At 42.7% G+C, this 12,367-nt stretch overlaps 1 protein-coding gene across 1 annotated transcript in view; it reads left to right on the forward strand.

Moving 5' to 3' along the window:
• Positions 1-1,463: 1,463 nt before the first annotated feature.
• Positions 1,464-12,367, forward strand: part of TCHP (trichoplein keratin filament binding) — a 40,735-nt gene continuing 29,831 nt past the window's right edge. Inside the window, exons 1-8 of the mRNA XM_073672846.1 lie at positions 1,464-1,601; positions 4,187-4,377; positions 5,843-6,053; positions 6,143-6,199; positions 8,740-8,808; positions 8,946-9,119; positions 9,601-9,713; positions 11,661-11,727. Coding sequence (XP_073528947.1) covers positions 4,187-4,377; positions 5,843-6,053; positions 6,143-6,199; positions 8,740-8,808; positions 8,946-9,119; positions 9,601-9,713; positions 11,661-11,727 — 882 coding nt within the window. The 5' untranslated portion in view covers positions 1,464-1,601. The remainder of the gene's footprint in view (positions 1,602-4,186; positions 4,378-5,842; positions 6,054-6,142; positions 6,200-8,739; positions 8,809-8,945; positions 9,120-9,600; positions 9,714-11,660; positions 11,728-12,367) is intronic.

Raw genomic sequence — 12,367 nt, forward strand, 5'->3', positions numbered from 1 at the left:
GGCAGGCGGGCACATTAGGTATGGCAGGCAGGCACATTAGGTATGGCAGGAGGGCACATTATACATGGCAGGCACATTAGGTATGGCAGGCAGGCACATTAGGTATGGCAGGCGGGCACATTAGGCTTTGGCAGGCAGGCACATTAGGTATGGCAGGCGGGCACATTAGGCATGGCAGGCGGGCACATTAGGCATGGCAGGCACATTAGGCTTGGCAGGCAGGCACATTAGGTATGGCAGGAGGGCACATTAGGTATGGCAGGTGGGCACATTAGGTATGGCAGGCAGGCACATTAGGTATGGCAGGCGGGCACATTAGGTATGGCAGGCTGGTACATTAGGTATGGCAGGAGGGCACATTATACATGGCAGGCACATTAGGTATGGCAGGCAGGCACATTATACATGGCAGCCACATTAGGTATGGCAGGCGGGCACATTAGACATGGCAGGCGCATCAGGTATGGCAGGCAGGCACATTAGGTATGGCAGGAGGGCACATTATACATGACAGGCACATTAGGTATGGCAGGCGGGCACATTAGGTATGGCAGGCGGGCACATTATACATGGCAGGCACATTGTGGTATATTATGGCAGGCACATTAGGTATGGCTGGTGGGCACATTAGGTACGGCAGGCGGGCACATTAGGTATGGCAGGCAGGCACATTAGGTATGGCAGGAGGGTACATTATACATGGCAGGCACATTAGGTATGGCAGGCAGGCACATTATACATGGCAGGCGCATCAGGTATGGCAGGCAGGCACATTAGGTATGGCAGGAGGGCACATTATACATGACAGGCACATTAGGTATGGCAGGCGGGCACATTAGGTATGGCAGGCGGGCACATTATACATGGCAGGCGGGCATATTATACATGGCAGGCACATTGTGGTATATTATGGCAGGCACATTAGGTATGGCAGGTGGGCACATTAGGTATGGCAGGCAGGCACATTATACATGGCAGGCACATTGTGGTATATTATGGCAGGCACATTAGGTATGGCAGGTGGGCACATTAGGTATGGCAGGTGGGCACATTAGGTATGGCAGGCGGGCATATTAGGTATGGCAGGTGGGCACATTAGGTATGGCAGGCGGGCACATTAGGTATGGCAGGAGGGCACATTATACATGGCAGGCACATTAGGTATGGCAGGCGGGCACATTAGACATGGCGGGCACATTAGGTATGGCTGGAGGGCACATTATACATGACAGGCACATTAGGTATGGGAGGCGGGCACATTAGGTATGGCAGGCGGGCACATTATACATGGCAGGCGGGCATATTATACATGGCAGGCACATTAGGTATGGCAGGCGGGCACATTAGACATGGCGGGCACATTAGGTATGGCAGGCGGGCACATTAGACATGGCGGGCACATTAGGTATGGCAGGCGGGCACATTAGACATGATGGCGCCATGCGATCAAGAGGTTTCTGACAGTAACGTTCTCCTTCCCCGCCTCAGCCAGCAGCCCCGCGCCACAGCCATCTCCATGGCGACCAGACACACCGGAACAGGAAGTCAGAACTGCAAATCTTGCTGGCCGTTATACGACGTACATAGGACCGGAGAGGAAGGTGAGTAGCTCTCAGCATGGCTGCACTTAAAGGTCAGGGCAGTGCCGGGGACTTGTCATAAGTCAAGCATGTTAGCTTGTCCTGACAGGGGCCCTGTGGACTGTCCCCATTTATATACTAATACATGGGCTGTACTCATCTGTATATATCATTGCGATATATATCATGTACTAGAGTTATAGTCTATTCATCTCTATGGTGTATAAATATCTGTCATATACCAGTGTTATATTGTACTGATCTGTATACACCTGTACCATGTATATACTATATGTCATATACAGCCATGGCCAAAAGTGTTGGCACTTTTGAAATTGTTCCAGAAAATGAAATATTTCTCCCAGGAAATTATTGCAATTACACAGGTTTTGTTATATACAGGTTTATTTTCTTTGCGTGTATTGGAACAACAAAAAGAATAAAAGGCAGATTGGACAGAATTTCACACACAACCCCAAAAATTGTCCGGACAAAATTGTTGGCACCTTCAACTTAATATTTGGTTGCACTCCCTTTGGAATAAATAACTGCAATCAATCACTTCCTATAACCATCAACAAGCTTCTTGCACCTGTACACACTAGTCTGGATGTGCTGATCAGTTTTTCTGTTTGTCTCATACTTGAAGGGTGCCTTCTCCCAACAGCAATTTTAAGATCTCTCCATAGTTGTTCAATGAGATTTAGATTCGGACTCATTGCTGGCCACTTCAGAACTCTCCAGTGCTTTGTTTCCATCCATTTATGACTCTGACCATTTTTGGGTGCTCCTTGAAGTATGTTTAAGGGCATTGTCCATTGTCCTGCTGGAAGACCCATGACCTAGGACGCAAACCTAGCTTTCTTACACTGGGCACTACATTGTGACTCAAAATCCTTTGGTAATCTTCAGATTTCATGTTGCAATGCACACAGTCAAGGCACCTAGTGCCAGAGGCAGCAATGCAGTCCCAAAACATCTTTGAACCTCCACCATATTTGACTGTAGGTACTTTGTTCTTTTCTTTGTGAGCCTCATTCTGTTTTTGGTAAATAATAGAATGATGTGCTTTACTAAACAGCTCTATCTTGGTCTCCTCTGTTCACAAGATGGTTTTCCAGAAGGATTTTGGCAAACTGCAGTCTAGCTTTTTATGTCTCTGTGCCAGCAAAGAGGTCCTCCTGGGTCTCCTGCCATAGAGTTTCATTTCATTCAAATGTCGACAGATGTTTGCGCTGACACTGATGCACCCTGAGCCTGCAGGACAGCTTGAACTTCCTTGGAACTAGATTGGGGATGTTTATCCACAATCCGGACTATCCTGCGTTGCAACTGTTTATTAATTTTTCTCTGCCGTCCACGTCCTGGAAGATTAGCTACAGTGCCATGGATTGTAAACTTCTTGATTATGTTGCGCACTGTGGACAAAGCAACATAAAGATCTCTGGACTTGTAGCCTTGACATTGTTGATGTCTTTCAACAATTTTGGTTGCCAAGTCCTAAGGATTGCAGGGCGAGTGCTGCAGAGCGGAGTCCTAACAGTGTACATTACACACTGTTAGGATATATGATCTTACACAATATTGTTATTTTTTCGATGGGTCAGGAAATCCCTTTAGGGCGTTTTCAAACATACAGTACCTTTGTGCTCACAGTACTGTATATCAAAGTCGAGGTAATTCAGTCAATAAGCTGGCAGATGCAACATCATTCCTTGTCCATGTGCATTCCCTGCTTTGGGAAGAGCTCTAAGACTTAAAACTAATCCCTACCTAATGCCACCTCTAGGCCTTGTTAGCCTGCTAGACTGTTGTGGCAATTACTGTGATTAAAACGGAAATGTTGCCTATGTGTTACTCTCCATGCAGCAGACAACAGTGCCACTGCCAAGATCATGTAGAGTATTGTGCATGCGCCATGACTGGGGTCTGCATGAGCCAGATCGCTGTACAGTTCACACTCAATGTCACAGTTGTTGAAGTGTCCATCAAGGCCATGGAAACAAGGTGTAGCGTAGACAGCTAGAGCATGTGCCACAACTGTGACCACCCTCGGAGCATTTGCCAATTCATTTACACAATAGACCTCCATATTCTCTACATTGATTAATTCATCTGTCACCACAACTATGTTTGAAAATGGCTTAAAGTCCTTTATCTGAAGCCATAGACGGTTTAGTACGCATAAACCATCTGATAAATTCCCTTTAATTTCGCCCTCCAGTCAAGTGCTGCTGGATTGTGATGACCAATACAAGACTAAAGGTCCATTTACACTAGCTGACCAAGGGTGCTAAACAACTGCTGGTCAGTTACCTGTTTGCTGATTAGCGGTCATTTAATAGCTTTACTGCAGACCGTGCTTGAAATGCGCATTGAATGATCAGTACACATAGGCGTCCATTGTTCTCGGCAGTGCAGATGACACAGGCGTTGCATTGCCAAGAACGATGATCTTTTGTGCAAACCAAAAGATCTTTTCACCCGACGAACTTGTGATTGGCAGCGTGTTTTGGGTGCATGATTATCATGAAATTAGTGTTCTTAGGAATAATTGCAGTGGAGTCTCAGGTTTTCATGTCTTTGTCTTTTTTTGTTGTTACCAGATGGCATTACCTACAATCCCATCTCAGTGGCACAGTCGTAGTAGGGTGCTGGAGAAGCAGATAGTACGCCACAGAGAGCAGGAGGCCCGATTCCGTAATGAGTGGGACATGACCAACCGGTATTTTAAACAGTCAGATGTGTGCAGCAGCAAACAGGCCCAGTGGAGTTCGCGGATTTCGTATGAACAGAGGTAATGATGTGAGTTTGTCTGCATTTATAAAACGTAAGATGTATATCTACAGGTAGGAGATATTGGTACGTGGTGATATAAAAAATAGCTCACATGACTAGATAAATGTTACATTACATTGATGCACCTAGCTACGTCGGGACCTTTCATACCTATTAATATGGATTGTATTGCTCTTGGCTCATTTATTATTCCGCAACTTCTAATAACTATGTTATGCAATATGTCAGCACACTGCACACAGAGATCTGTCCTGAGAGCTTCTGGAGTTCAATAGTGAATATACAGGTGCATCTCACTAAATTAGAATATCATCAAAAAGTTAATTTATTTCAGTTCTTCAATACAAAAAGTGAAACTCATATTATATAGAGTCATTACAGACAGAGTGATCTATTTCAAGTGTTTATTTCTGTTAATGTTGATTATGGCTTACAGCCAATGAAAACACAAAAGTCATTATCTCAGTAAATTAGAATATTTTATAACAACAGCTTGAAAAATGTTTTTAAAATCCAAAATGTATGTTCAGTAAATGCACTCAATACTTGGTCAGGGCTTTTTCTGCATCAATTACTACATCAATGTGGCATGGAGGCGATCAGCCTGTGGCACTGCTGAGGTGTTATGGAAGCCCAGATTGCTTGATAGCAGCCTTTAGCTCGTCTGCATTGTTGGGTCTTTTGTCTCTCATCTTCCTCTTGACAATACCCCATAGATTCTCTATGAGGTTAAGATCAGGCGAGTTTGCTGGCCAATCAAGCACAGTGATACTGTTGTTTTTAAACCAGGTATTGGTACTTTTGGCAGTGTGGACAGGTGCCAAGTCCTGCTGGAGAATGACATTTCCATCTCCAAAAAGCTTGTCGGCAGAGGGAAGCATGAAGTGCTCTAAAATTTCCTGGTAGACGTCTGCGCTGACTTTGGTCTTGATAAAACACAGTGGACCTACACCAGCAGATGACATGGCTCCCCAAACCATCACTGATTGTGGAAACTTCACACTAGACCTCAAGCAGCTTGGATTGTGGCCTCTCCACTCTTCCTCCAGACTCTGGGACCTTGATTTCCAAATGAAAATTGGAACTCTGGGACCTTGTGGAGATTGTCAGTGACTGCCTTCCGGACATCTGTCAAGTCAGCAGTCTTCCCCATGATTGTGGAGCCTACTGAAACAGACTAAGAGACCCTTTTAAATGCTTAGGAAGCCTTTGCAGGTGATTTTTGTTAATTATTCTAATTTACTGAGATATTGACTTTTGTGTTTTCATTGGCTGTAAGCCATAATCATCAACATTAACAGAAATAAACACTTGACATAGATCACTCTGTTTGTAATGACTCTATATAATATAGGAGTTTCACTTTTTGTATTGAAGAACTGAAATAAATTAACTTTTTGATGATCTAATTTAGTGAGATGCACCTGTGGGTATCTGAAAATGATTTGATATACTTTCTTTAGTATGAACGCTTACCATCGAGAAAAGCAGAAAGAGGAGAAAAAAAGGAACTTGGAGCGACGAAGAGAAGAGCTTCGCAAACTGTTACAGGAAGAACGAGATTTACTCGAGGAGGAACTTCGGGACCTCGCACAAAACAGGGATCCTGATATCACTAGCATGAGGGAGAAGGCTGATGAGCTGAGGTCGGCACGGGAGGAAAGAAGGAAAAAGGTTTCCTACCATTGTTCATCCTTACTCAAATCAGTGAAGTTACTAAAAAGATGAAATCATGAATTGACACTCAAAATGTTGTTTCCTAGCTCGCGGAGGAGTTACTATTCGAGCAGTGGAAGAATAATAATATGAAGCTGCGTGAGGTAAAAGCCTAACTTCTTCCTTTTCAGTGTTTTCGTAAAAGAGATATTGACTAAAAATAGTGCTTGTGCTTAAAGGGAATGTATCAGTAGGATTTTGCACCCCAAACTACTTATATGCGCATATAGCTCTTTAAAAGAGAAGTCCAGCAAGAGCTTTATATAGCCAGTCTGTTACTGAGAAACCAGCTTTTACATTGATATGCAAACGAGGCTAAAGAGCTATGGTAGATCTGAAGCCTCTGTCACTCCGATTCTATTTTGTGCGGAGCGCCACCTCTTGCTTGAATGAGGGCTTCTTTGCCTGAAGTCACACACAATGGAGTCTGTGAGACAAACAGGAGGAGGCGGGGAATAGAGCTGGAGTGACAAAGGCTTCAGATCTACCATAGTCCTTCAGCCTCATTTGCATATGAGTTCAAATGCTGATTTCTCAGTAACGGAGGAGTGGCCTTGTTTTTGAAACGGCCACATGTACATATACATAGTTTGATGGTGAAATCCTGTTAGCAGATTCCCTTTCATTAGAGGGATTTTCCGGTGTAAAATGAAGTCTGCAGTCACTCTGTGTGACTGCAGACTTTTGAATCCCTCCAACAGGGGGGTGATGTTCAAGACAGCCACTAGACGGCCGTGCACAGTTTGTGATCTGGGGGGATTCAAAAGTCTGCAGTCACACAGTGTGATTGCAGATTATTCATTTTAGACCAGACAACCCCTTTAAGAAACCTAATGTACTGCAGAATAGGGCAGAGTAACACATCTCCAAGAATACATATTCTGTTCTCATCCTTGAGCTAAAATTTGTATTTTATTGACATGCAAATTAGGTTTGCAAGTGCGCTCTGTCAGCTCTGTCTCTGCTTCTTGGTTAACAGTGGAGAGCAGAAGTGATGTTATACAGCAGAGCTACTGAGGACTGCAAGTGCACATTCTAATTTGTATATGAATAAAATACACATTTCAGAGCACTAGATGACAGTGGAATAGGTATACTTGGAAATGTGTTACCCTGCTCTATTTTGTAGTACTTCTGCTTTCCTATAGACAATTTTACCGACTGCTTCCCTTTAACTACTTCTGTACTGCCTATAGACTTTAAACATCCGGGTGGTCCACACTTATCCCTGCACTGACGTTCTAAAACGTCAATGCACTCAAAGCACCTAGAACTAGATCATGTAGCTGTGGGGAGGGAAGGTGCTGTCAGACACAGCCAGACTTCCCAGATAAGAAGATAAACATGGTTATTATCATGTCTACCTTCTCAATCTCTGTATACACAGCGGTGAACCAGTGCTTGTGTATACAGGTTAGGAAGGACTGACCATTCCTCCTCCTTCGTGGCCAGTGAACATGTGATCATTGGGTGCAAGGAGGAACAGGAGCAGCAGGGGCCTAGAAAATCCAGTCGGCTCTGCTTTGCAGGCTGGAGATTGAAATTTCCCTGTAGCTGGAGCTAATCTACCAGCCCCAGCTACAGAGGGAAATTAGCAAAAGAAAAAAAATGCATTAATATGTTATGTTAAAATGCCCCCTTCTCCAAAGGTCTTTTAAGACCTTATAGGGGGCACAGTGTATAAATAAAATGAAAGAAAAAAAATAAATAATAGCAACAGGTTTTCCTCCCTTTGATGTGTTCTCAATGGGGAGAGGGGAGTAAGCTGCTGCCAGACACACTAGTGGTGTCTTACTTTTCCTGAGAGCAACTGTCCCGACGTCTTCATATATTTTTAGCTGGTCCTGGCTGATAATTGTCTAATGTGTATGTCAACCTTAAAGTGGTTGTCCACTACTAGGACAACCCCTCCTTGATCTAATTGTTTACCCCGATAAAATAAAAAAAGCTTATACTCACCCCCCGTGTTGGTGCCGTTCCAGCGATGTCGGCACTTCCATCATAAATAGATGGAAAACGGTGGGATTTTTAATTCTGTTATTTACTGCTCATTACCTTGGTTACCGGCCACTTCTGTCATCTATCAGCAGTGGCTAGATTTCTAGATAAGGAGCTCAGCACTTATTAGCTGTTTGCTACAGAGCTTATCAGCTGGCTGGATGCTGGATCTGGCCACCTTCAGTGCCACTTACACTTCTCTAATGCTGCAGAGATAAAGCTGTCTCTGCAGCATCAGAGAGTGCACAGTTTGGGCCAGTGGCACGACCATGGCGCTGGACCAGACAGTCAAAAAATCAGAAGCGTGCCTCTCACAGCAAGCAGGAGGCCGGGAAGCAGTGTGCTCATGAAGGCAAGTTGAGAATATCCCTTTTAGCACTACCAGCCTAATAGAGGAACTGGCTTAACAGTCTCCTTGCAGTGTAGAAACATGCAAAAATGATGGCATCTGGGTACCAACGAGCATGGCAGAGCTGACTTTTGGTATACATGTAGATTGAGAGCCTATATTCACTTTTTTACATGTATATGTTTGATATGGATAGTTTTTCGTTGGCCTATATGTGCACAGAGCTGCATATGCTTTGATTGTGCTTATTTCTCTTATTAGAAAATCACATCTTCTACATTATGAATTTCAATGCAGGTGGAATCCAGTTTACATAAAAAGCACGTGGTTGATGCCTGGGAAGAGCAGGTCACAGAGAAGGATCAGGTGAGTGTTAGGCCCTTTATTCTGATTTATTGCAATTTGACTTTTATTATAAGTGGTTTAGTGCAGTTTCTTTCTTGAGATTTTTCTTCAAGGTCAATTGCAAAAATGTGACTGCAATTCAATATTTTTCCTTGTAGGAAAAAATAATTGAAGAGGAAGTGAAAAAGCGATTTGAAAACCAGTATGAGCTCGCTAGGAAAGAGGCCCTGGAAAGAATCAAAAAGGAAGAGGAGAGACGCCGTCAAGCGGAAAAGGAACGCGCTGGGGTCCTACGGCAGCAAATGGAGGAGCTTAAGTTCAGGGATGTGGAGGTGAGATGTCAGAGACCATGACAGATAAAAATGACTGAGGGGTATGGAAAGACCCAGATTTTAATTCTTCTAATTTATGGGAAAATTCCATCCAAACTCTTGGAGACTCTCTGGTTATCTTATAGGACTGAGTCAACATCTTTCAATCCAGGTCATAGGTCTGCATAGGAGCTATACACAGGAAATGACATGACATTTGCAGAGCTGCATTATTTTTTATTTTGCATGTAATAAAGTAATAAAGCAATTTTTATTGCAACTTATAATTAGTTTAGAAAATGAAATGAAATCTGATTACTGATGTGTAGCTCCATATCATTTATTGCCTTCATTACAGAGCTTATATTTTCAGTTATTGCAGTAACAGGCGGCTTTAACCATTACATTGATTTTTTTTTCAACTGCTCTTGGCAATGGAGTAACCATAGTCAGATACCTAATGCAACACGCCTAATTATCACTAACTCTCTTCATCACTTAGGCTCAAAAGTTAAAGAAAGAACAGGAAGCCTTATTGAGACAACAGTGGGAAGTAGAGGAGCTTCAGGAAGAGAGGAGGAAAACTGAGGAACGGAGGAAAAAGTCAGAACTTGGGTGAGTGCCACAGTGGGAGTTGCTGGACTGTTCTTCTTCTGCTGTATTAGAAGCATTGAAAAAACCTGGGAGTCTGAACTGAAAAGTAAATTGATGTGCATGCAAAATGTAAATGCATGTTCACATAAGGCCATTAGACAGAAAAAAAACAAAGACAAAAGCAAAATACACAAATACCTAAAAGTAAATGGTTAAATCGTACAGTGCATAAAAATAATGATAAATAATAAAGGGTATTTAGTTAACATTAATTTTGATCAAAATAATGTAAAAGCCATCTCGCCACGTCACGGCAATCCTTATGGGACAGTCCTAACTAATATTAAAGCCTTACCATTTGTCAAGTGACATACATATGGATATACATATGGATGTAAATTGATGTGCATGCAAAATGTGAATGCATGTTCACATAAAGCCATTAGACAGAAAAAAAACAAAGACAAAAGCATGCATGCACATCAATTTATGTTTCAGTCCAGACTCCCAGGTTTTTTCTTTGTAGTTTAATGTGCTTTAGTGCATATAAGGGTGTGGCCGCCCTTTGTCTGAACTGAAAGATTCATTCTGCTTCTCAGGTTCATGCTTCTACTAAGGGTTCAGTCTCTCTGCCATTATCCATATGTATGTCACTTGACAAATGGTAAGGTTTTAATATTAGAGTTAAGACTGTCCCATAAGGGTTGCCGTGACGTGGCGGGATGACTTTTACATTATTTTGATCAAAATTAACTAAATACCCTTTATTATTTATCATTATTTTTATGCACTGTGCGATTTATCCATTTACTTTTCGGTATTTGTGTATTTTGTTTTTGTCTTTCTTTTTTTTCTGTATTAGAAGCATTGTACAATAAAATCTGTATCTAAAACCAATGGTGACCATTTTAAAGGGAATCTGTTGGCACAGAATGACTGTTCACACAAAGAACAGGCGCTCGGTGCTTCACGGCGGGACCACTCATTTATATACACCTTCCCACCTGCTTGGTTTTCATCTGTCTCCACCCTTCTCTGGCTCTATGAAGCTTAATCAAAGAAGAGGGGGATAGAGATAGATGGAAAACAAGCAAGTGGGATGGTGACTTAAATTATTGGCCCTGCCGTGAAGCCCTGAGCGGCAGAACTTGGTTTGAACAATCTTTCTGTGCCGAGTGCCTTTACATTAAAGCTGAACTTATTTCAAATACACCCTGGCTTTATTTCACAAGCATCATCTGAATTCACTTTTCACTAATATAAAGTTATGCGATTCTGCAACCTAAATATTTGGATTTATTCTCTAGAGAATTGAACATTAATCAGATATCAGTAATCAGCTTGACCCCGGGACCTCGCACTCTAAGCTGAATAAAGTGGCCTCCTCACCGCCGTACGGATAGTGTGACATCTGTTATCCTGAGGCTGTGTCTTCAATTGATTGGGGCTGAGCTGTTGTCCACACTTACCAACAGGCACTTGTCCTGCAAATGTTGACCCCTATGATCTCTTGGATCAGATGATCACCCCCATATTATGATCATCTTGATTTATTGGTTTTGTTCATCTGTGGAGTGGTGTGTGTCAGGCCATCACCGATCACACATTTGATGGCCTTTCCTAAGCATCCCCACTTTGGATGGCGTTTCCAAGCTGCGAACGGAGGCTGAGGAATAATGTTGTAGGAAAAGACTATTGCCGAGGGCTAGGACACAATCAGTATGACAGGGTAAGACAGGAGTAACGGTATGAACAAGAAGTCAAAGAAAAAAGCACAAAACTCTGCTATACTGTGAGCCGAGGAACCGTGGCACCTGTGCCAATCTTTATAATCTTAATAGGGTCAAATCATGCATCATTACACCCTTGAGCTGACACTTACTGGAATTCAGTGAAGAAGCCGTCGCTCACGGTTAGTCAAGTGGACTAGGCGGTTGTATATTCATTACATTTTTATGATCTTTTTAGTCACTTCCTGAGTCGGCAATACACGGCACAGATGAAGAGAAGAGCCCAAATGGTGCAAGAAGAACTGGTAAGAGAGGTGTCATACGTACAAATTGCAGGGCATTTTTTTATAATTTGTCAAGCAATGTTTTCTCGCTTTGGCCTTAAAATGGATATGTTCTTAGACTTTATACTAAAGCCAAGATGTCTTCCCCCTAATTAATTAATGACAGAACAGCAGTTATATAACACACCAAATCACAGTATGAAGAATCCAAGTGACCATGGAAAGACTTGCTTTGACAGATCCCTTCATGGGGTTGGCCCACTAATAACATTTATACCCAACCAAAGCTGGTACAGGTTATACAGAAACATTCAATAGGATTGTGGACATTTATTAACCCTTTAACCTTGATTTGATAGTACATCAGTGTAATTAAGCTAAGTGTACCTATATATCTGTGGCAGGAGGCAGCTGTAAAGTTTTCCCCTGCTCTCTCACAACAAATACTGAGAATGGACCTAATTAGAGCAGTTAAACGTATCTCCCACCTTGACACCTGACATGGAGAGGTCCAACTGCACACTGGGTGGTATTATTGCCAAGGCTTATGTTTAACACCCAGCAAGTGTTGTGTATGATTTTCATTCCTTAGAATAGGACCCATACTTACTGAACTTTGTACAGATACCTTGGCCAGTTGCCATCCGGCGTATAGTTGTAT

The sequence above is a fragment of the Phyllobates terribilis genome, unplaced genomic scaffold (genome assembly GCF_046119375.1).
Source record: "Phyllobates terribilis strain yellow unplaced genomic scaffold, ASM4611937v1 Scaffold_1__5_contigs__length_1240528914, whole genome shotgun sequence".
Lineage (NCBI taxonomy): Eukaryota > Metazoa > Chordata > Amphibia > Anura > Dendrobatidae > Phyllobates > Phyllobates terribilis.